Raw genomic sequence first — 25233 nt, 5'->3', positions numbered from 1 at the left:
TTCCAGACCCAGGTTCTTCAAACTGCAGACAGCCAATTCTGAATTCCCCTCTCATCCGAGGACACTCCCCTACTTGAATTCAAGGCCTTAGACTTCAATTATAATATGATGTAGACTGGAAAATTTGCAAAGTAAAATATTCTGTGTCTGAGGAAATATATATACTGTTAACCACAACTGGAAACCAAAAAGAAAAAAAGGCAATATAATGTGAACAAGTGTCATAAACACCACCGTTTTTGTAATAATTTCAGTGTTGTTGAGCTTAATAATTTAAATATTATTGTAAAATGTTTTAGCATTTCATGAGACTGGTCATTATCTTGTGAAGTGCTGCAACAGAATGAGAAATTTATTAAGTGTAGTAAAATTCAGTTTTTTGTGCAATATTTATTTATACTATTTTATAAAATTACTTACTCTTAGCTATAGCATAAAAATTGTTCTCTGTGGCTCTGCAGTAAAAGAAAAAAGCCTTAAACTTTATGTATTCCAAATGGGTTGATTTGCAAGTATCAAAATCAAAGCTTAAGAGCTCCAAGAGTACGTTCTTAATAAAATAGTTGTACTGAGTTTGTTACTTCTGGAAAAGATGGCATTCGGAAATGTGTTTAGACTAAAGACAGCTGCATACAGCAGATAGAAGCTGAGGAAATGAGGGTAAGGAAGCAGTTGTAATATTTCTCCTTTCCTCTTCCATGTCTGTGTATAAAGAGGGAGAAGCAATTTGTCATCTCTGCTCCATCAGTTGGTTGGCTTCCCTCCATGTGAGCCATGGGAGGAGCGTGCTGCAAAAGTGAAACACACATGCAGTGGGGGAGCAGCAGCAGAAGAGTAATTTAATTCAAGCCAAATTATTTATTTTCCTTTTGTATAAAAAAACCCTGAATTTCAATGTGTGGTCTTTAAAATATTTTTCTGCTGGAATGGAACTTCTCTCTGTAAAAGGTAGGTTTTTCTTATCAAGCTCCTTCATCCATGTGACAAGTATTTAGTACGTAACTATGGGAAGTAACTTCAGAGAGTAGACTTGTGTATTGCTCATTTATATTGATGAGAATATTTCTTGCAGTACTTCCTCCAAGGGAAGCATGTAAATTGTGCTCTCTCATAGAGCAGTTGAATTGCTGCAGTGTTTGGCCTCTGTTTGTAGCCCAGCAACACTTAGGCCCCTCAGCATATGTGTTGAAAATTTCCTGGCGTGAGACATGGTGGAATTATTGGGGCTGACAGATATTCTGCCAGATATGGTGCAGTTCCATAGAGTTCTTAGGAATATTTAGGGAGAGATGAAAGCAAGAATAAGTAATAGGAAAGTACAGGTGATTAAGCAAATGGAAAAGATATTGGAAAATAACAGCAATCTCTTGGGAATCTTTACATTGTAAAGTTGTGGACTCATAATTTTGTTTTATTAGCAATTACAAGGTCCTAAGTATAGCAATAAAGTATATGATGTATACATAAATATATACAGAGCAGGTTTGATTATTTTAGGACTACAGTGATGTTTCATTCAGATTAAACTGAACTGTGGTACATGTATTGACATGGCAGGGAAATTGAAATAATATTTAATATTGTTTAAAATATTAAATTTACTGAACTTTATTAGTCAGAAACTTGATAAAAAATTATGACCAAGTTAAATTTTCATACCTATAACTGCCTGAATCACAGTCCTGTTAGCTTCAGAGCATTTTCATTAATGGAAAACATACCATAATGTGGAACTTTAGTTGTTGAGCAAAATTAGGATTTGAAATGTTCACTTTTTATTTGGTAAGGTGTTTACTCAAGTATGTCCTTTCTAATGGGCAGATTAAATACGCTGTAATAAAGGATTCGTTGTGAAATGACAGATATTATTTTAGATTATATACAGTCTTCTGGGACTATTACAGGGAAGAATTAAGAACTGGCATTATGAGATGATGAATAATTAGTATAATACCCTTCCTGGACACCTGGCCTCCATTCTGCCCTCTGTGTTAAGTTCCTGTAAAGTACAAAGTTTTCACATACCTTCTTTCCCAATGAATTCCAAGCAGTCATATTATCTTCCCACAGTGATACTTTTTTTAAGATTACTTGTTTTCATTTTTGGATGAGTTTCTTTATACCACATAAATCTCTCAAATTTTATTTTTCATAAAACTTGTTGGAAAACACTGTTAAGGTATTATCTGAAATTAATAATATGATTTGTCTGATTTTTTTTAAATACAGTGAAAAAAGGAAGGTTGGATAAAACAACTGGTAAGTCTAGTTCCCCCTTGGATTTCTGCTTTACATTTTTCTTTCTGAGGTATGGAGTTCTGTATTACACTGAAGAATCATTTAAGCTTGGGACTACTTTGACACACTGGATCAACAGTACAGTTCAAAGTAAATGTGTAAAGAAAATGCATATATTTTAAAGATTAAATTATCAACCTAAGTTGTGAGCTGAGACAATTTGTAATTTTAAGTTATGAAGTGTTATTGTCTTGCAAGCTAGTGATATTTAAAATATATTTCCACTGCAGCAAAGTTTTACATAATTTGATGACCTAAATGTGTCACTGGCCAATAGAAACTTTTCTTAAATAAGGAGAGTTTAACTTAACCGGGATGGGAAGGAGATGGTGTCTGAGTTTTCCTGGTGAGAAAATACAGACAAGAGACACTGATGGACAGTTATAGTGACCAGGTATTACCTTAGGCAATAAATATGAGCAAAACCAAGCTGCCCAGGTGTACACAAGTCTGTCTCAAGGACCAAGACTTAGCCATGATGGAAAAGAAAGTCCAGACACAGCCAGAGGTTTCTCACACACAAGTAGACTGTGAATCTAAGGCCTTCAAGAAGTTTGTACTTACTGTTTCTCGGGAAAAGCCGATATACAACTTAATCAGTGCAGCAAAAATTACCAGTAGATGTCTGACTAATAGATGTAAGCTAATTACAACTGTTTAAAGTTATCTGGATTCAAGAAAGGTTACCTGAATGGACACAGGTAAAACTGCTAGTTCTTCTAACAACAGGCTATGAAATATGTATGAAAAGTATAGACTGAAAAGTCTTTTCTCTTTCATTGAGATCCTAATGCAATCAAAAATGTTATAATATTATATTTTGCTAGTACTCAAGAGGTGATAATTTACAGAACATAATTATCAAAATAATTTGATAGAATATAAGTAACTCTAATTTTCCTTTAAATGCTGTTGAGTCTTGTTAATGCCATAAGTACTGGCAATGAAGTTTGGTATATTCTCTGATAATTGATCATGTTTTCTTGGGCAGAACAATTTTGTAGGTGGTGAATGAGAGCAGTCTTGAAATGCCCACATTTCTCAAAACTCTGTGATTCTCCTTTAGTTTATTTACTCCTTTGTGTAAGCTGCTCTCCCCTGTTTTGGGTTGAAAGCTGAAGATATGAGCAGGTGGATATCCTGCCCTATTTCTTTTCACAAAAATTGCATTATGTGCCTCCAGTTTTTGACAGGTTGGAAGATGCAATAATGGTTTTGTGGAAACAAAACTTCCTATCATGTAGCAAAATTGACAGCTCTTCTCCACTGCTAGGGTATTGTAATGATATTCAACCTTGACAGTGTTATTCTTCAAGGAGGTTACATATGCAGTTATTTAAAAGATAGAGTATCTACATTTTCTTATTTGACATAACTCATGGCATTTAAAGAGGGTGCATTAGTCAAAAAGCACTGAAGGGTAAGGTTTAGATCCAGAGAAGAGCCAAAGAGGCCAAGGAAGTATTGGAGAAACAGCTGTTTTAAAAAGGAGATGGCAGGGTTTCAGGCAACACTCTAATGCAGGCAATCCAAGATATTTTTTATTTTTCATGCTAGAAAAGGAGCTGCAAAAGGATACCAGGTGATTAAGTTTGATCATCTGGTGTGGCACATACTAACGTGAAACTTTCAAACTGGAAATTAGAGTTGGATATGAAATAATGCAATAGTGAAACAGAATGCCACTAAAATTGTGAGTTTAAGTTTTACCTTGTAATTTATAGCTTCATTTAAAGAAGATTCCTTTTAATTTATGAGGGAAGCTGGTATTGTAGTTTTAATTTACATGGGTGCTCTAAATGGCTGAAGTTAAATGTTGTAGGTTGCTGTTTTTCAGCCAAGCAATTTAGAGTTCTTTTGAAAATTTCTCAAACTTTGAGTTACAAGTTCTCCCAACTATAAAAAAGTTTTGCAACTACAAAAGATTTTGCAAATTTTTTGTTTTGTTTGCCTCAGTTACACAGAATGATGGTGTATGAACCATGTCTTGTTGATGCCATTTCTCACATATGAGTCACCAGACTCCTAAATTAATATTGACTTTGTCACGTTTTTTCAGTATAAAAACAAAGTCATATTTGAGAAGACTGGTCCACTAAGTTATAGAAAATAAATAGATAACATTGGGCACTGTTGACTTTTTTTATTAAAAAAAAAATTCCGTTACATGATAGCTTTAGTTCTTTGGTCAAATATTATAATTGGTCCTAACAATAAGATCTACATCCAGGATGTACACAGCCAACGCTTCCCCTTCACACCTTTTGTTAAGTGCAGTGTAATTTGATACAACCTATCCAGTGATCTATTGTAGACACTGACAGCTTCCCTCCAGCTCCGAGTGTTTGATTGACCTCTGGTAATACAGACAGTTCACAAATTCTGTGCTTGGCTATGTCTTGTATATATGTATTTTGGCAGTGCTTGTATCAAGTCTTTTTTTCAGTCATGTGTCAATGTTAATCCTTGCCTAGGATGCTGGAGGGTAGTGAAGAACTGTTACATGCATGCAAACTAAAAAGCCATGTTCATTGAGATGATAGAATGTGCCATTGCAGCCTCAGATTCCTGTGTCAGGCCCTACAGGAAAGAGCTTTCCCTCAGTTCTTTTGCTTTTTTCTGTCAGTGATATTTTCAAGCACTTTGAAATTTAAAAAATTTTATTCTTTTTGCTTATTAGGTCTGATTTTATGAATACTCACACAGTGTCTTTTCAGAGGGATTTATAAAAATCCATGAGTTCATTTGCGACTGCATCTGAAACCCATTTTGCTGCTGCATCTATACACAGAACTCGATTCATGCACAAAGACTGAATTACACGTTACAAGTCTATGGCCTTGCCTTAATTGGACATAAAACCCATTAGCCAGTCCTCAGTATTGTCGTATCAATTAAAAGGCAAAAAAACTTCCTAATTTGCAGAAAAGGAGTGTGTACTGGTTTCTTGTGAGACCTGACAGAGAAATACATAAACAGTAAAAAGCTGTGTCTGGAAGCTGATCTTTAAAATACTCACATTTAGGATTATGTTCTCTCCCACCTGTCATGGGCAGAGATTTTCCTGTCATAGTCCTACTAAAACTAATAAGAATTTGGTTGTTCACATCCACGTATTTGACCCACACCAGTGAAGGTGTGCATGAGGTATGAGTTAAACCCTTGCTGCCATATGGTTGTGTTTTCATCTTCTGGAAGGAACTAAAGTCGTGTTTAATGTGCTTCTTATTTGTTTTTCAGAAACATCCAAAACATATGTTGTTTTAAAAGTCCAAAATTTAAAAAGCACTACAATAGATAGAAGAGGAAGGGAGCCTTGCTGGGAACAAGACTTCATGTTGTAAGTAAAAGGGAATTCTTATCAATTGATTTTGTTGTATCTTTGATATATTTGTGTAGTATAGAACAATGTAGTGCATGTGAGGTCATGTACAGAGCACGAAAGCAAGGGAAAAGTGTCCAGCTCAGAGAAAAGGTGCCAGGCTAATTCTGCAGAACACAACTAAAGTTAATTTTGCAAGCCACATGACAGATCAAGGCCAGCAGTCAACAAGGTGAAGAATTTGTCTCCAAATTTAATTTCATATAATGTTTTAGGAATACACGGAATGAGACAATAAAGAACTCAAACCAATCCTCACCTAAATTGTTTTTTGTTCACTCTGTTTCATTATGATATATTCTAATTTTGCACATTAATTTATCTACTTAACTGCCAGTTTAGATACTTTATTTATCATTGACTCATACTGATTCTCACTTCTGCCTGCAGATCTTTGCCCACTTTACTCCACTCTCCATCTTGTTATTCAGTTGTTATTCTCTTTTCTGTAGAGCTTTATATACACCTTAATTTGCAGTGTACTAATTACCAAAGAATACTAAACCACTTTTGTAGCAATTGCATTACAAGGTTGCTGTAGCTCCATCTGCTGCCTACTCATCTATACAACACAGCAGAGTTTGAAAAGGGATTATAAACAAGCATTTACAAATATATTCATCTAGATTTTGATAAGTATACTATAGTTCATTATCTTAAGGACTCTCACTCTATGTCTGCCAGTGAAAACTGTGTTCCATTACTTGCAGATATTACCAGTTTGCATTTCAAAAGTACTACTTAAAATTAATGGAGATTACATCAAATGAGTCCAGCAGAGACACCAATACCTACTTTATTATATTGTTCATATTTACAGAACTGGTCTGTAACGGGGAGCATTCCCTGAAGAAATGATCTCTCTCTTAATTCAATGACATGAGGGAGTGATATGGCCTGGTAAAATTTGATTTTGAATTCTTGCAAAATATGGTTGTGGTACAGTATTTTTTGGTCAAAACCAGCTAGTAGTAAAATGCATGTATCCTTTAGTTACAACTAAAATAAAGTCTGGATCTGCAGCTTTTGAATTTGAGAGATGTCTTCCCATTGTTGCAGCAGAACTGTCCTCATTATTTGATAAAGGCAATCCTGAACAATAAGACTTGAGAGTCTTGTTCAGTCTAACATTTGTGTTCATCCTGCTAGTTTGTATTTTACAAGTATACTGAAAAACCCCCAGCTCTGTATCTGCTGTAAGAAGATAAAAATAAATTGCTGTGATAGATTGCTGAGCAATTGAGATTACATTTTCATTTTAATGATCTCTGTATTCATTCTTTATAGTGAAATCTGTGCTGATGGAAAGGGCTTCATTGTAGAGCTGTGGAAGAAAGGCTTGCTCTGGGACAGCATTTTAGGAGTTTTATGGATTCCCCTTGCCACTGTGGAATATGCAACCGATGTAAGCTGACTTCCTGTGGAAATATAAAGCACTGAGTAAAATCCAATAAATTTCCCATTCTTGGACTCCCCAAATACTGTAACAACAGTTGTGATCAATGTATACTTCTAACTCCTTTGCTTCAGTTGTAATATTAAGGCTCAATATATGTGTGTCTCTCAAAGTGACAATTGGTGGGCATCAGCCGTATACCCTGGAGAAATGGCTCAGACCTTGGGCCAAGTATAACACAGAAGGTGAGCTAGGTTCAGCAGAACTTAGAAACAATTAGAGAGGCAGGCATGTTTGGTTTATATGATTAGAGTGAAAGAATTTTAGATCAAGTTCCTTGGTCTGGCTCTTCATTTTGTGACCTTGGGTAAATCTCTATTAAAATGGGCACAGTACTGTTGTTCTCTTTCTCATGGAAATCGACCATTGTCTCAAAGAGGAAAACAGAAATTTGCCCTGTGGTGCTATAGAAGAAATTAACAGTACAGTGAGGACAAAGGAAAGGCTGAGTGGGAAGCTGGGTCAATATAGGAGTTATGTATCCACCATAGTCATTTGGCCATCAGAATGACTAGACTTGCTTCCAGTAGGGAGTTCTTATTTTATTAAAAAAAAAAAAAAAAAAAAAAAAAAAGGGTTTCTGGGAGTGTGGAAATACTGAAGTAAACTGCAATTGCTGCAAAATTTTATAAATTTGGAAGAGGTAAGAGGTAACAATCCACAATTCTCCCAATCATAAATATGCTTTCATATGCATAGTCCCTGGAGGCTGTTTTTAAAGAAATAATTGCAAAGTAGAGATTAAATCAATCCTTGCAAATAAAAATTGTTTGCCTTCTTTAATATTTATAAAACATAGAAAGGCACTTGAAGATGGGATAAAGGTAAGAAAATCAGAGAATAATTTCATGCAGTATCTTTAATCAGACTCTATAGCCATTTCTTTACAGGAACTAATAAATATTAATATATACATTGAACTGACATTTCAATGATTCTTCTCAGAAAATGGAAACAGAGGAAGAAAGTAATTCCTGCTTAAATTAGAAGAGGCTCTGTATCACAGCTGCCAAGTGCCACTTCAAGCCCCAGGGCAAGTTGTTCTGCTCTGCTGCCCAAGCTGTTGCTGAGTTACAACTTGCTGACACAGAGGTTGTGGCTTGCTGTAAATACTGAAACTTTAAACAAACAAAGATGCAAGATAAGAGATTGTTTCTTAATTTCTTCAGATCCTCTAGACCTTCATTTATAATTAGTCCACTGTGGAACATTCCTAGTTATTTATCCTCCTGGTCTTAACCCTGCAGTTCTTTTCCTGGGCTTTATAACTCAGAAATAACCTACAAGGGAGTGTTACTTTAGAAGCTCTTTTTTGGCTTGGTTGTTAACTTAAATGGATTGTTTCAGTCTTGCTAGAGTGTACTTGTTTGGCACCAGTTCAAAGGGGAACTGGAAAATCTTTGTTGATAAGAGTAATTTTCAATATTAATATTTGTCGTGTCTTAATCATGTGACAACCTTAATGTCTATTTATCTGTATTGTTGTGCAAACATAATATTTTTAATTTGATGACTGAGAAATCTTGAAGTCCTAACTAGTACATCAACAACAGCTGGGAAATACTAAAATGGTGTTGTAAAGGAGCTCCTACTGACTTGGGGGAAACTTCATTCAGTAAAACGTGGATAATGCTATAAATGTTGCCCAAGTAATTTCCATAACCTGTTTTTCCTAGGAAGGCCCAGGTTCCTGGTGGAGATTGCATTCTGAAGTAATAAAAAATGGAAGTGAGATTCAAGGCACGAAAACACCCACTTCTCATGAGATCTTACTAGATATCTACTTTGCACTACCATTTGGTGAGTTACAGATTAAGGTCCAGCATTCCAGACATTCTATTTCTCTGTAAGTTCCTGTCATTTCACCTACGTTCCTGAAATATAACAACAAATAGAAATTTTTCTATAGAATCCTAAATGTCTGTTCATCAGTGGAGCATTTTCACAATTGATACTGGTAATTTTTACTGGTAATTAAGAACCACATCCCACAAGGAGCTGGATGAGCAGTTTCAGTAGCCAGTGGTGACCCTCATGTGGATTGCAGAGCTAAAGGAAATACCTTCTTCAGGGTGTGTTACAGCTCTGCAGCACATCAGCTTTGACCAGTGCAAAAGGGAAGTTTGAATAAAATCCAGGCCTACACAGCATTTTTTACCTTCCTAGCAAAGGTTGTCCGCCTTTATTTTAGTGTATATGAGGATGGAAACTATTTATATTTCTCTGTATATTAATGTAGTGTATATGAAAGCAGAAATGGAAACGGAACTTCAAATAATACATCACCACACATTGCTTCCAGATATATGATTGATCTTACTAAGATTATCAGTCCATCTATATGAGGTGGTCTATCTCCAAATAAGGTCACAAACATAATTTTGCTTAACATTTTACTCTTTAAATAGTCTAATGAACTGTGCCTGAAAACATTAATCCTAAAATTTATGCAAGAATAAAGTAAAAAGAAGTTAAGTGCAAATAAGAAACTATATGAAAAGGAAGGAGGACTAGAAGTCATACCAATAATTAGCTCTTTGATTGTCTAATTTATTTTTAAAATGCATTGTCTTTGATTAACCTTGGTAAATTGTTTTTGGGTGTAGTCTGCATGACTACAGTCCTGTTAATACATCAGGTGGAATCCATATCTTTTCACAGAGTGTTTCTTACAAGCTGCAACATAGTCTACCTTTTTTTTCACCTTTCTTTTTCCTTTTCTTTTTTTTTAACAAAATTTGTTTCTTCTTTACTACTTGACCAAAAGAATTTCAAAATATCACCTCTGCTAATGCACTAATTGTATTCCAGATTTTGTTTGCTTTGGTTTTTTGATAAGTTGAATTAGCAGAATGTTTTATGTCCTTACATGATTCTCATATCTAGAAACCTTTGTAAATCTGGTATAGGATGTCTAATTGTGTGTTTACAAGACGTAAATTCAGACTTTTGGTTATTTCAGGCTGCTGCTTGGAGAGAGCGTTGGCTTGTATGTTGAAGCTTGTATTCTAATTTCAAACAAATATACTTGAAAAAGTTCCCAAGGCAGGCCCTGGCACCGTAGTCACAGAGTGCTGTGAAAATCCTGTAGAGGTCACTCTTATGCTGTAGTTTTCTTCATAGAGGCAAGAATTCAAAAGCATTATGTCTTGGTTATTGAGAAAGCCAGGATTACCATCTACTTGGGGTTTGGCAAGGGCATTTTCATTGCTTGTCCTATTGAATGACTCAGCTCAGTTGTGAGCACCTGAGAATGTGTCCTTAGCTATTGGAATCAGTACAGCCTCTTTATTATGACAAATTACACTGGAAAGGTAGAAGAGTGCAGTTACTTTTGACAATTTCTGAAAGATGTTCATTTGAGAATGCCAGATAATGGGCAGAAATAAAGGATCCTCCCATGCTCTTTTAATAGCATGACTTCATTTGAAGTTGAAATCCTGCATGAAGTACCATGGAAATGTGTTCTCATCAGTAGTTCAGTGCCTTTTCTAGAAGTATCATCTAATGTCAGTTGTGGTAGCAATAAAGTTGACATTTCACCGTTGTGAGCTAGACTGAGTTCTGTTAAAAGGCTGCTAAGTAAAATGAATACCTACTATATTTAAAATTCTGCAAGCAAAGTCACAATAATAAAATACTGACTTTAGATAAACACTGCAGTTGAATTACAAACATGGATTATCAGGGGTTTATGAAATAAGATAATTTTCCTTCAAATTTTTTAGGTCTTTCTTTGTAGGCACACAGTTTGTGGTAATTAGGAGAGGAGCTGTGGCCCAGCCTCGTCCCCAGTGGGCACAGCTGTGAGCAGCAGGTGAGCAGCACTGACAGCAATGAGCCATGGAGTGCCCAGGGCACTGACCAACCACCAAAGGGAGCAGAGGGCACACAGGGGCAGTGCATGAACACGCGAGGGGGATAAGAGGTTGGGCTGAAGAACAAGGAAGAGCAGATGATTGCAGCCTTCTGAAGTGACATGGTGTTAGTCTGTATGGGCAGGCTCCTGAAACCTTCTGATGTGGTGTTACTGTGTATGGATTAATGCTTAAAGCCTGCTGGAACTGTATGGTGGTATTTTGCATATCGTGGCTGTCTCAACTGTGACGTATGCGGTGAAATTTCTCGTAAGAGACGACACAAGAAAATTTCTTCTTCCTTTTTTTTCTTACTTTCTCCTTCTTCCTTTTTTTCTCTTCCTTCTTCCTTTTTTCCCTTCTTCCTCCCTTTTTTTCCTCCTCCCCTTCTTTTTTTTTCTCACTTTTTTCTTGGAATTTAGCATTAGGGATAAGTAGCTTGCTCCTTAACATTATTATACCTTACATAGACAGTATAAGCTAAAGAAATTAAAGATAACTTTACTGAAGTAATTGGTAATAGCTGTAATTTGGGAGCTAAGATGTCATTTTGCCAAGTAGCCTACTAAAAGTCAATGGAACTTTTACCTCATTAATAATTTTGGAAAGTACCATGCAGAACTCAAGTCTTAGCCTTGGTTTTAATTCCACTCATTATCACAAATTTCATATACATTAATTAGCAAATAAAGTGACAAGAACAAAGTAGCATGATGAGATTTAATCCCTGTTTCTGCATTAGTCACCATACTAATGCACTGATACACCAAGGGATTAGCAAAAGAGAAAATTAATTGTTCTGATACAACTTTGATCAGCAAAAATAAGAGTCCTGAAAAATCATAATAGACTGACTGTGAAAATGCCTGCATCACTGTGTAGAATTCTAAGTACAAACCACTTTAGTTAGCATAATAATTCACGTATACTGACAATTTAAAAGTTTGCACTAACATATGCGGCAGGAAAACTGAAAGATTCTGTTTTCCAAAATTTTGTCTTTATCTTTTGCATGTTTCACAACAGTATTGTATTCACTTTGAGCAAAAGATATGCTATAAATTCCTGGCAACTTACCTAGTGTTGGTAAACGCTGTGATGGAAAATAAATAAAAGCATTATTCCCAATCTGTAAGCAAAACTTTAAAAATGGAAAAAGAGGTGGGTATGCGAAGTCTTATCATCATCATGGAAGAAAACTTCTTCACAATCCGGGTCATGAACCCTTTTCTCTCACTAAAGCTAATAGGATGATTTATAGAGCAAAATGTTCTGCAGGGAATCAATTTGTACCTCCAGTTGCAGACTTGTTGCATTTCCCCCAAGAGCCTAGAGCTGGGAGAAAATAAAGCCCCTCAGTTCTAGGCCAATAGCACATGGAATTAAAGTACAGCCTGATTCCCTACATAAAGCAAACACACAAAAACCCCCACAGAACTAAAATCCAATCAAACAAAAAAACCTAGATCTCAGAATGCTGTGCGTGGAGCCATAAAAAAATACATGGCAAATTGAAATGGAAAACTTAAAAAGATCAATTTTCTTCCTAATCCAGCAATAGATATTCTTTTAAACTGTAAAATTAACTTTGTATTACAAGAAAGTGACTGGTCTAGGCCTCTCAAAGTTTTTAGAGTACCAATCAGAAGATTATCTTGCAACTGCTTCTGCTGTTCTTGTAACAAGTGATTTAATCATTACTGTGTTTGCAGTTGATTTGATAATTCCCTGTTATGATAGATTTAATGAATGAAGATAATTAATTTTATGTATTGCTTCCTCTTTTAGAAGTAAAATGGGCTGAAAGATTTCCAGCAGCCTTTTCTTTCTCTACAGATACCAACAGAGATTTAGATTGCAGACATTTGCACAGAGTGACACCCCTCCAATGTACAAGACATTCACATCAAGATACAAATGACAGTCAGACATCCATGGAAAGTGGGCTCAGCATACAAGAAAGCAAACTCAGGTATTTTACCTTGTCACATCAGACATGTGTGTTGTCATTTGTTGATTTTAATTTTTTTAAAATATCTGAATGTCAGCATAATACATACAAAACTATTTTAAGCAAGCGTATGAAAGTTTCTTAAACTTTAAAGAGAATGCAGGTATTTATTAGCTCTTCTATGTTCTTTTATGACAAATACATGTGCACCTGTCCTGTTCTCATCCCTGGGCATGTGTCTACATAGGGTTCAGCTATTCCATAGTGACTTCCTGAAATATTGAGAAAGGAAGGGAAGCAACTCCTGATATGATTTGGGTATTGTAACTATTCTGTTTCATCTGGAAAGCAGGAAAGACATTTGATTCCATTTTTGAAACTAGTGTATTTACCTAGACAGGCTGTCGGCATTTCTGGAAGTTTTCTAGAAGAGAATATTTTCTATCTATTTCTTCTGAACAAACAAGATTGCAGGGGAAAAAAAGAAAAGGAGAGGGGGGAAGATAATTGCTGCCTTTCTGCTTTTCTGAATGCGAAAAATGATGATGCATTATGGTGGAAGGGGCAAGGAATAAGGTGGCAACAACTGTACTATTTTTGTGCCATCACCTTCTGCTGAGTGGAGTTGAATGCTCAGGAGGGAGCCCAGTCAGCCTCTAAGAACGCTCAGCAGTGGTCTCTGAGCAGGGAGAGCTTTCTCCATGTTGGAATAATGACTTCACTTCTTTTGAAAGGCAAGCTGGTGAGGTAAAAAGTTCCCTCTACTGTTCATTTTGGCTTTCATAGCAGCTGTCACAGATGTATTACCTTTCATTCATGGTGTCTTTTATCCACAGCAGCGCAGGAAAGGCACTGTGAGCAGCTGACACTCCAAAAGGTGTTCTGCCTTGATGAGGGGCAGAAAAGGCTCTTGGGAAAGGTAGCCAGAATATTTGGTGTGTCAGGCACTGTTGAAATAATGTCTAACAGCAGTGGTACTAGAAAATTAGCTCAAACATGAGAGAAAAAACAATAAAAACTAATACATTATTAAGTCATGTATTCTCTGAGGCAATAATGACTTGTTGCCCTTAAACCACCTTTTCATGTACTTTAAAAAAGCAGGGTCCTGGTACATGTAACTTCCATCCAAAATTAGGAAAGAAACGAGTGTACAAGAAGCTCAAGCTCAGGGTTGCAGTTAGAGACTGCACGTGGACAGGGTGCCACAGCATTGCTTGGGTGCCTGTCAGCCTCACCGTTTACATTTCCAGTCAGCCCTTGCAGGGTATTTACAGAGAAGTACAAGTGCTTCCTCGGGGTGAGAGCTGTCAGTAATGGCAGCACTCAAGAGCTGTTTCTCTGTGTTGTTCTAAGCACATGTCCAGTCATTAGCATATCATCTGTGCTGACGTTTCATTTTCGACAGAGATCCGAGCCTCTGAGCAGGTTCAACTAAACCAAAAGAAGTTAACCCAATCTGACTATGGAATTCTTTCCTTTACTCCTTTGTACCAAATAATTTTATTGAAATTCAATGAACTTTTATAGTACTAAATTGAGGGTCAGCACTAAACTTTTATTTTTAGATGAAAAGTTCTTTTATCTGTATTTATAGGTATTTATACCTATATTTATATAGGTATAAATAGAGATATTTACCTATATTTCATCTTATATTTATATTTTCTTTAATATTTATAGATATTTTCAAAGATTCAGAGCAGAAATATGATTGTTTTAAAACTTAGAGATGTGTATTTATTCCAAAAAACTGCATTTGTACTACAAATCTGGGATGTGGATGAGACTATTTCTTTTGCTGTATTAAACACCAAAAGTAACTGTCTTGTAAATATTTAAGTATTAATATGTTCCAAATTTCTTCCTGAAGTGTTTTTTTAGACTGTTATTTATTCATCAGTTATGTACATAAGTCATGTTTATGGCTTCTGACTATAGGTGTAGAGTGATAACTAATTAAGTGTAACTAAGTAACATTTTCCCATAAAGCAAAAGCTCACTCAATCAAAATTTGAAGGACGTGGTAAATTATTAAGTAACCTCTTATTGGAGCAATATTTTTTTTTCCTGGAGGCTTAAAAAAGAAGGCAGACAGAGAAGGGGAAAATACTAGTAAAAAAAACCCCAAAACCCATAAATCATCTGAGTTTTTCTATAATGTAATTAATGAGTGAATCACCGAATTTTTGAAAATCAGCAGTTAAGTGTTTACTGTAGACTTCATTGTACCTCTCCATAGTAGCCACAGGATAAATCAGTTGGTTCACTCGTTAAAGATTATTAGTATCCAGTGCTGAATGCTACTACTTGTAGGAATAATGATTTCATGGTTAAGCTCTGTGGCACCACTGAGGTAGAAATAACGTTGCTGTATATCCAGAATAGCCACAAATGTACAGATATACCTGTTAAGCATAAACTAAAGTGACCAGCATAAAATTGACTAGGGGCATTTCCAAAACAAGCAAAGTGGAGCAAATATTTCTTTCAAAAGCAATCAACTAACCCCAAAATTTAAGGAAGTACAGCAACAGGGACAAGGATCTTTCTTTTTAAAAGAATATTGATTTGTCCTGTGATACTTGTTTTTGCTGTAGAACTGTAAAACAATAATTTAACAAAGAGAAAAAAGATTTGATTACATTAAAAAAAAAAGGCAACTAAAATCCATTATTTGGATGTATAATAAATCATATATGTTTCTTTCTTTCTACCTACGTAGGCCACGTGAATAGATGTCATGTATACCTACACAGGAAGGGTGCTGCTCACAAAATATGCTAGACCTACATAGCTTGTATTGACAAATTTGGGGTTGAGTATCTTGTTCTAAAGTGTTTGGCTTTAATAGTGCTTCCTCTTTTCTAATGGTTTGGGTACTGTAACTGCTGTGTTAAAAGGAGATGTATAACTAAAATTGGACTTCACGACCTGCAGCCACTAGCAAAGTTGATTTTATGTAATCATTAAACTGATATTAACTAAAACAGTGATTTGTGACAGTAAAATGCATATTTATTTTCAGATGGATGAAATAAGAAAAGAAAGCTTCAATGTGATAGTATTAGAAGTTTCTTAATGCTTGAAACATCGTGAGCATTAAATGGCCTCTTAAAAATGTAATTAATCTTTCCTGGTTTCTAGAGAGAAGCAAACAATTGCTGAGGTTTAAATTAATTTGAGGTGATCAGTTTACAGCCATTTTTCCAGTAATGTGTTTCATTATTCATGCCTAGATAATAGAAAGAATGATAGACAAGCATTAAATTATTTCTAAACCATGAAAATTTCCACCTCCACCTCTTGGCTACAGGTTATGAACTCCTTAAACTAAAGGCATATTTCCATGCATAACCATCTGTTTAAACAAATAGTGTTTGAATATATACATTTGTTTTCTGTTGTGATCAATCAGTGAGAGATCTCTCAAATTTAAATTACAGAATAAGTAAGCATAACTGATTTTCTATAACATGTTATTGCTTTGTTTTTATTGCCAAAAAGAAATAAGGGCCAAAAGAAAAAAAAAGAGACATCTTTAACAAAAGATGTCTATAACATGCAAAGCTTTTGGCTATGAACATCCCCTGGTTCCCAGCTTTCAGAACTGGCAGATTATTTTCAAAATATAAAAATAATTCAACATTATAGTGAATGATTGGTGGTTTTGCATTTAATTATTATTCGTAGGCTGTTCTCTAAACTGAAGGTGGTTTAGGTCATGTAACTTGTGTGTTCTGAAGGCAAGTTAAAAGGACTGTTTACATCAAAACCCATGAACCAAGAGGCTTCCCTGAGTCTGAGCTATTTTCACATGTTAAAGAGCATTCCTCTAAGCTCTTTGGCTCCCTGGACAGCTTTGTTCTGCTTGCCTTACAGAAAGCAGTGTGGGTAGGAAGGTATTCAGCTTGAGGTGATGTTTACTCTTGTATAATAAATTAATCATTTAAAACTCTGAATAAATGTTGTTATTAATTTATATAATTACAGTAAGGCAGATCTTTTCAGTAAGAGTCTTATGTAAAATTAAACCCTTTGTGTACCAGCACAGTGCTGAAAGTTCATTCCACTGTACCCCAGGCTTAATTCTCATCTGTCACTCAAACTCACATCCTCATTGATGCTCCTTCCTGCTCTGCTGCCCTTTCCTATTTCAGTTCCACCCTCTTGCCTTTCTCAAATGTGTTTCCTTCAGATCTTCTGTGGCCTAAAACTGTTGCTCTTGAATCTATTAAAAGTACTACTTTAAAAGGCTCCTTTAAAAATGTTTCTAAATAATTTTAAAGACTGTTACAGTAGCTCTGTACAGCAATGGGAATACAAACAAAATTTAAAAGAGATGGAGAACACTAAGTCTCATACATACAGTAAATTTGAAGTTTAACCAATTTTTATGGGCTTTTTATGTCTCTATAATTATGACAAGTTCACAATTATTACCCATTTAAGTAGTATATTTTAAATTGTTTTGAGTAAAAAATTGGAAAAGAAGATAAGCTAGCAGTTAACAATATAGACAGAAAATATTTTACTTGAAAGGGATTGAGAAAAAGGACACTGAGATAACTGAGGAAAATTTAAGGAATTGAAGATTGTGTCAGAAAAAAATCCCAGTTAATTACATATTAAGTTGTTAGGAAGTGTAGTATGGAACCAGACAGATTTATTTTGTAAGGCAATTTGCAGTTTAGAACAAATGATGGTGAGCTGATGTGACATGTTGATGTGCATTTTCTTTCCTAAAGTTATCCGAAATACATTTTGGTAAGTTATTTTTGTTTGACTGGTTTTGAAGTTAAATGCTTTAATTGACATCCTGAAGTTCTCAGTAGAATCTATTTAAAAAATTTTAGTAGCTATGAATCCAATCTTTGTAGCACATCTGAAAGCCAGACTTTTCATACCTAGCTGGGTTTGTACAAATGTGCGGGATTAAGGCCATAGGTAAGCGAAGATGAGCTGCTGCTCCCAAGGGAGGGGCACCGAGGCAGGATAACACAGCAAGCAGGGCAGGGCCAGGGCAGCCAGTGCCCCAGCCCAGTGCCCCAGGCAAGCCTGGGAATGGCAGCAAGGGTCAAACAGTGCAGAAGCCTGTGCTGATGGAACAGGTCCGAGGCCAAACTGGCAACCCCTGGAGCTCGGTGTCAGGGCCAGCGGTGCAGCCAAGGCAGGACACAGCAGGGAGCACCAGGCAGGTCCAGAACAGCACAGCAGGGTCAGACTCAGGCCTGCAGTGGGTCCAGGACTGGGGGTCCTGCTCAGCAAGTACATAGGCAGAGCTGTGCTTGAGCCAGTATTCCAATCTAGGCAATCTTGGAAAAACTTCTAGTAAAGGAAGTCAGACAGATTTTATGTCCTGCTGTATATATGAAATAACCTACAAAACCCAATTATAAAATAGATTACACATTAAAATAAAATGCAAATGTCTTTGCCACATAGCAGAGATTACTCTTGGTTTCTTCCAGTATCAATCCCCACCAGTCCATACTGTTTCGCTTCTCCCAGTAATCAGAGTTTCTTTACCTTCAGTCTTTTCACAAGTGTCTGTTTTGTTTGTGGTTATTGGGAGTGTTCTGATGATTGTTTTGCATCCTGATATGAACTGATACCGAGCTTTAATTCATTCCCTTATTAATATTCATAGTGTTATATTGTTTGCTATTTTGACAACTTCTCATAATAAATCATTATGACTCTCCCTGAGATTCTGTGTAGTGTAACATTATTCATGATAAATTCTTTAGGCTTGAAAGGAACAGGAAAGGCTTTTGAAGTTTTCTTTTACCTAGATTAATTAAGTTCTATGCCTTCTTAGAGGTTTCTGAGATCATGTAACTGTATTAAGTCTATTACTGTCATGCAGTTATCTTATCTTGGGTTCCCAAAAGGTTTACTTGCTATAAAGATTAACGCATTTTGCTTAGACCTTACATAATAGTAAATTTTTAAGGTAACCTTTTTGGCTTCTGGGAACTAGTTTATCTAATTAATGCTTTCGGCTGTGTGTAAAAGATTGAAAAGATTCCATCTCTGTGCAAGTATTCCCTTGATACTACTAGAAAATTTGTTCATTTACAGAAAAGCTAAAGTAGTTGCCAGGTATCAGTTCTTCTGCAAAGAAATTCCCTTTCTCTGTATGACTTGAACTCTAAAAACAACAGCCATTTCTCTGGGAGCATAAGAACTCTACATGAAGAGCTACACAACAGGAGAAAAGAGAGCTGCCATGGGAAAAGCAGAAAACATTTATGAAAATTTTGATTGGGCTCCTACTGCTGTGTAATATTTCACCTACACACTGCTACCCTGAAAGATACTGTTCTATTCACAAGCAGGGTAAATGTCACTGGAATTAGTTTACTATACTTGCATAGAAATTTATTTTGTTTGTTTATTGCATGTATATTCAATCAACTACTTTTATAATACTGATTTTAATGGCTTTTTAATGAAATTGAAATATTAGGCATTGGTTATGAATAGAGACATTCTGCAGGAGAAAATGGAGTTTAGTTGATTGAAGAAATATGCCTTTCCAGTATATTTCTGGGGGAAAAATACAGACATTTTTATTTTTTGAGTTGGGTATATTAGAAAAGAAAAATTATGATACAGCATTGAAATAAGTGAGAAATTGGAGACTAACAAATAGCTGCAAAGTGGCAAATCCAGGCAAAATCTGGAGAAATTCGTAAAGTTTCCCTAAGTGTCAGATAGACATTGTTTGCTTTCTGGGAACAATCCAGGATGACACTTTGACAGATTCAAGATTGATTAAAAGCTGCAACTTCAGTGGACAGCAGAACAATGTCTTGATGATATCTTATTCACATCAACATGTGTTTCCTTGTGTCACCTGTCTCCTGCCATAGCCTTTGGTCTTGTCAATCAGCTTCTGTCCTAATTTCGTGTTCCTTTTGTTCAGATAAACATCTTGCAGTTTGGAAATCACTAATATAGCTACTGCAGCACTCAGGTGATAATGTATCTTGTAGGGGTTTCTCAGGTAGCAGCATTGCCTTCTAATACCTCTATATCCATCAGAAAAAACATGGAAGTTACTTTGTAAAATGTTGATTTACTGTCCTGGCAGGCCTTAAAAAAATATAATCTTTCTTCAAAGCTGCTGTTCTATGGCAATATCGGGGGAAATACAAGCTATTATCTACTGGCACTGTATTAAGTGTATCAATCAGTATCACAAGCTGTGGTTTTGATAGATCTGAATGACAGTTTACAATCCAGTTCATAGCTCTGAGTGGTAACAATTGAAATTTTAAAAGTTCATGTATGGATTACTGTACATCTCTATTTGCACACTTTTTAGCACCAGGCTTGCAGTTGTGGTGGTTCTTTAGAAGATTGTTTTATACAGCTGAATAAATTCCTTCAGTCATAGTGAAAACAGGATTTTACCCCATCCAGCAAACAAACCTTTCATTAAAGGGGTATATTAATGTTTGAGAATAATAGTTAAACAGATAACAAGAAAATACCACAGTGTTAAATCCAAAATGCCTCTACATATTTTGAAGTCGAAACATTTGAAGAGTCTTAAAATAGAGAAGTTTAAGTAGTTATTAGTTCCTTTTCCCAGTACTTATTCTCAGCTACACAGAAGAGTTTGCTATTTCTCTATCTGTGATGGAAAAAAAAAATTTTTGGAGTGATACTGTAAGTCAGAACACTAAAATAATATTACTGCAATGTAACTATTAAAGCAAGCTAGGACTTTCTGAATCAGTTTTAGCAGAGACAGCAACATGCCTTCAATAAGTCACACTACAGTCAGAGTTCAGACCCATCTAAGGAGTCAAAAGACACGAGGGAGAGGAAGATACTTTCCTTTCACCAAATTGTTAATTGTGACCAGGAAGGGGAGTGGTGGTCAAGCTGCAGTAATTGATGGCTTATCTTTAGCAGCTGTGCAGACTTGCTTCAGGGGTATTTCTAAAAGCAGGCAGGGACAGATCTTTTTCTTCAGGAAGACATGAAGATCAACATCAATGTGGATTACACCTATGAAAATATTGTGAAGAACTGGAGGAAAAATTTGAAATGGGGAAAAAATATGAGTCCTGTTATGAGGATTAATGCATACCTTTGGGCTTTATTAGTTTGCTCTATAGGTGAGTCAAAAGTTGCAACTCTTATAAAAGACTTAAGTTCTTAATGATTAGGCAAGTAACCTGTGAAAGAATGCTGGAGGAGAAACTGAACTAAAGGAGATATGTGAGCATATTTTAGTTTCTGTTCATGTATTGCTAAATTTTTGAATCTGAATGGCTAGAAAATGGATGTTATTACTGTACTCTGTGTTTTAAGCACTTAGACAAGGTTATCTCTAAGAAATCAGAAAAAGTTATTTTGTTACTGTAGTAATATTGCTCTCAAAATACAGACTGATAAAACTCAGTACCTTGTCCCAAAGAAACTAGGAACTTGTAATTTTAGTTTTAAAAACCACCATAACCTCAGAACTGTAAACTATTTGAAGTGAAAGCAGTAATACAAGTGTATAGTTGAAGATTATACTATAGCTGTGGAAACTTACTATTTTAGACAATGAGAAAGGAAAAGAAAAAGTGAACTCAAATTTAAAAATGAAATTTTACTGTGGGGATGAGTGACTGTTCACTGATCTACAGTAAGTTTTGTTCTCTGCTCTGTTAGTTTAAAAATAAATTTTTAAGAGCAACTTGAACATCTGTAAAAGGGAACCTGTGTAAGAGCATAGATTTAGTGCTACCAGAAAAAGTATCTTGGAGGAAACTGCTTTCTTTTGCCACAAACACACAAAAATAGCTATATGAGGCAGTTGGATGATACTAAATTGTGCTAATTTATGCAAGACTTACTCTTTTAAGTCTTACTGTGGCATAGTTAACTGTGGATGCCTAGATCACTTAATTTTCCTTTCCAATTTTACCACATCATTAATTTCCTTTAATGTGATAACAGCAAAGATGGACAAGTACTGCCTACAGTTCTTAGTGTTTTACTAAACTGCAACTTATTGCACAGCTTTTTAATGTTATCATTCTTATTTCTATACTGTATAATTGAGGACTATGAAAAATTTAAAATTGAATTACAGTGTTATAGTCTAATAATCCTTGATGGGATACCATTTCTATAGTTCCATATCCCAGATATATTTTCCAATAAGAATAGTGTGTCCTTCTGCCAAGTGCTTGAATTGAGTTGAAAGCTAGTGTTGTAAATCACCTTGTCTTCAGCTGGAAACTATTTCAGTGCAATCAGCTTCAGCTAATGACCAGTGCTGGAACAAGGACAGGCTTTTGTAGCACAGGTGTATAGAATATTGCTAATGTGGCTTTGGCCTCGTGTGCAAGACCGTGATAGCAACTGCACCAACAGATATTCCCAAAGAACTTGTGCTGCTGCGGTCTAAAGAGTAACAAGTGTGTAAATCCTCACAAAAAAAGTTTGGGGTATGTTACAGACTTACTTCCAATGCATGCTAAATTGTGCATGTTACGAAAGTTACAGCACTGGAAGTGATACACTTGAATGTGATACAATTGAAAGTGATACATTTGTATTCCAAAAAACACAAAGAAGCTGATATTTGTCTTTATTTGTGTTTTTCTGTCCCCCTCCTGAGCTATAAAATAAGGCAGAATAAAACTGAAAACTGTCATCAGCCTTATCACATATTTGTACAAGAATGGCTATTACTGGAATATGCTGAAAAGCACATTTAAAGGAGGAAAAAACAAACTAACATTTTTGTGGTAGTGTCCAAGTATTAGTCTGCTTGATATGTTCGTTGGAGATTAATTTAAGCACAAGATTTTAGTTTCAGCCTGTTGCCAATGGGGAGTGGAACTTGCCAAATAAAAAAAATGTCATAATAGAGTGTAATTATTTCAATTTTTCTTCCACAGTTTGTTTCCAGTTATATTCAAAGCCAATGGAATTGACTTTAGTGATGAATACTTAGAAATGAATGCAGATGTTCAGGATTGCCTATTACAAACAATTAAGCATTCAGAAGATGTCATTTTTGTCTGTATGTGGCCACACTGCAACTGCTCTATAATTAACTGCCTTACAATGAAGTCTGTGTGAGATTAATTTTACAAGAGGTGTCGTGAAAATGCAAATCATCACTGCAATGCTAGAGCAATTTTAATGTATTTGGGCAGCAAAATCAAGAGGGAAAACATAGATTAGATAAAGGTGTCAGTGTAACTTTTTTTTCCTATTGAAAATCCTTAGCTCTTGATAAATCAGACTGAAGAGCCCTTGTGTTTATCTAGCCTGTGCATTCCTTTGCACATACCTGTCATTGGCTGGTAAATCACTGCAACAAGATGGGTTATTTTGATCCTTCTGGCTGAGATGTGAAAGCCTCACTGCTGAGTTGGATGCACAGTACATCAAAACTTTGACCTGGGTTGCTTGCTGAGCTGACCAGCTCTGAATATTGCTATATTGCTCCTGAGGTGTCTCTTGTAATTCTCCTTATCTTGTTGTTCTTGTGGCCTGCACAGCATCAGAGAGCACAGCTGGGCATTATGTTGTAGGGGTGGTGAATCAGTATGATTTTCAGGCACTCTTAAGGCTTGTCATTTGTTTTTAAACTTTTTGTTGTTCAATCACTGGAAATTCTATGCTTTTCTAATTATCAGATACATTTCCCTCGTTTTCTGGCTTAATGCTTGTGTAAAGTTCCCTAATCTGTTGTTGTTTATGTAGTTTCAAAAAATTATAGTATTTGCTTGGCACACATGTTCCTTGTGACAGTTCAGTTAGCAGGACTGGTCATTCCCAGCAGTATCAGGTGGGCTTTGTTACCCAGAATTTCTGTAAAGCACGTCTCATCGGAAGCTTTGTTCAGTATTGATAAAGCATGTTCTGCCAGGTAACTTATTACTTTCACTAGGTCTGAATAGAAAATTAACAACCATTTGTCCAAACTGGACCCATCACTGTGTCAGCAGGAAGTGGACAGGTAAAAACTGCTCCTTGCTGTGTCTTTCTGTGCTGAGTTTAAGTGGCATAAGAAGTGTATTCAGCTGCCGGAGCTGACTGCTCTGCTCAGCAGTCTGATCACAGATTGGTGACTTCCTAAAAGTACTGCAAAGCAGTTAAACCAGTTTTTGTCCCCCTCTGTACATTATGTCTCAAAAATTAAGAATGCTCTTTTCCCTACTTATTTTTAGTTAAGGCAGAGAAAGCTGTTTCTCTGTACCCTCTGAGTCAACACTGACAACCCAATCACCATCTGACCTTGAGCGTAATTACCCTGGTAATCCCTAAGGTTCATTATTACCCAATATTTCCAGTCTAGTTAACAACTGCAGGATGGGGTGGACCAATAACTAGTATAACTTTGTTGATTTACCTGAAAACAAAGAGCCAGTTGTGAAGAGGAAAAAGGCTGGACTTGCAAACATGCAACCTCAGAGATGAGAGCAGGGGAAGGCAAGCCTCTTCATACTTAGTTTGCATCATGTGCACTCAGCTGTGCGTATCAGAGGGAACATTTTTCTCCTCAAATAAAAGAGCACTGTTCCAAAAGTCCAAGATAATTAAATAGTAATGTGTGAACCAAGGGATGGCACTGAAGTATATAAATATATATATATATATTTTTTTTTATTTTTTTTTTAGTTTTTGCAGTAATATAAATATACTGGGAAAACTTCACTTAGTAAACAGGCTTCTACTGTCCTTTGTCAATTTTATGTAGAATTTTACTGTATAATTTTTATTTTGTGACTTTACTGGTATTGTACAAGGTAGTGGCTTTTGAATTACTTACAATCATTCAGGAGTAGTGGAGTCTACACTAATTATTTTAACCTGTGCTCAACAGCCATTAATGGAATTAGTATTTTTTCATTCTTCACAGGTGTGGTAAAATAGCTGAATAGTGAGCCCTAATTATAATTGGCCTGTGCAACTTCTGTGTGAGAGCAACCAAATATGTAACAGATTATATTTCAAAGACTGGTTGGAGTGAATGTTAGTTTTTGTTTGGTGGTACTTTTTGGGGTAGAGGGAGTATTGTTTTTATGTTATGTGGTTTCTCAATAACTGCTTTAGTGCAGTAGGCAAAGACTTGGGGACAGTGTCTCTGTCTCACATGGATATGCCTTTAATGAGGAAATTCATAGGTTTCCTTTTTTTCCACTGTCTTGGTGGTTTGGATTTTCTTCATTTTTTTCTGCCTCTCCTTCTGCCGTTTGATGTTAAAGACCTTGTAATCCTGATTTATGAGCCACTATAATTGGGAAATGTATTCCTTTGC

At 35.8% G+C, this 25233-nt stretch overlaps 1 protein-coding gene across 1 annotated transcript in view; it reads left to right on the top strand.

The window, feature by feature from the left end:
• The first annotated feature begins 834 nt into the window (after nt 1–834).
• Nucleotides 835–25233, top strand: part of LOC121343348 (protein unc-13 homolog A-like) — a 43625-nt gene continuing 19226 nt past the window's right edge. The window contains exons 1-6 of the mRNA XM_041418408.1: nt 835–948; nt 2230–2259; nt 5539–5638; nt 6968–7085; nt 8813–8936; nt 12830–12965. Of these exons, the coding sequence (XP_041274342.1) occupies nt 927–948; nt 2230–2259; nt 5539–5638; nt 6968–7085; nt 8813–8936; nt 12830–12965 (530 nt within the window). The 5' untranslated portion in view covers nt 835–926. The remainder of the gene's footprint in view (nt 949–2229; nt 2260–5538; nt 5639–6967; nt 7086–8812; nt 8937–12829; nt 12966–25233) is intronic.

The sequence above is a fragment of the Onychostruthus taczanowskii genome, unplaced genomic scaffold (assembly GCF_017590055.1).
Source record: "Onychostruthus taczanowskii isolate IOZ18803 unplaced genomic scaffold, ASM1759005v1 scaffold6, whole genome shotgun sequence".
Classification (NCBI taxonomy): Eukaryota; Metazoa; Chordata; class Aves; order Passeriformes; family Passeridae; genus Onychostruthus; species Onychostruthus taczanowskii.
Note: the sequence above shows the minus strand (reverse complement) of the source record. Positions and strands in the feature narration are given on the sequence as shown.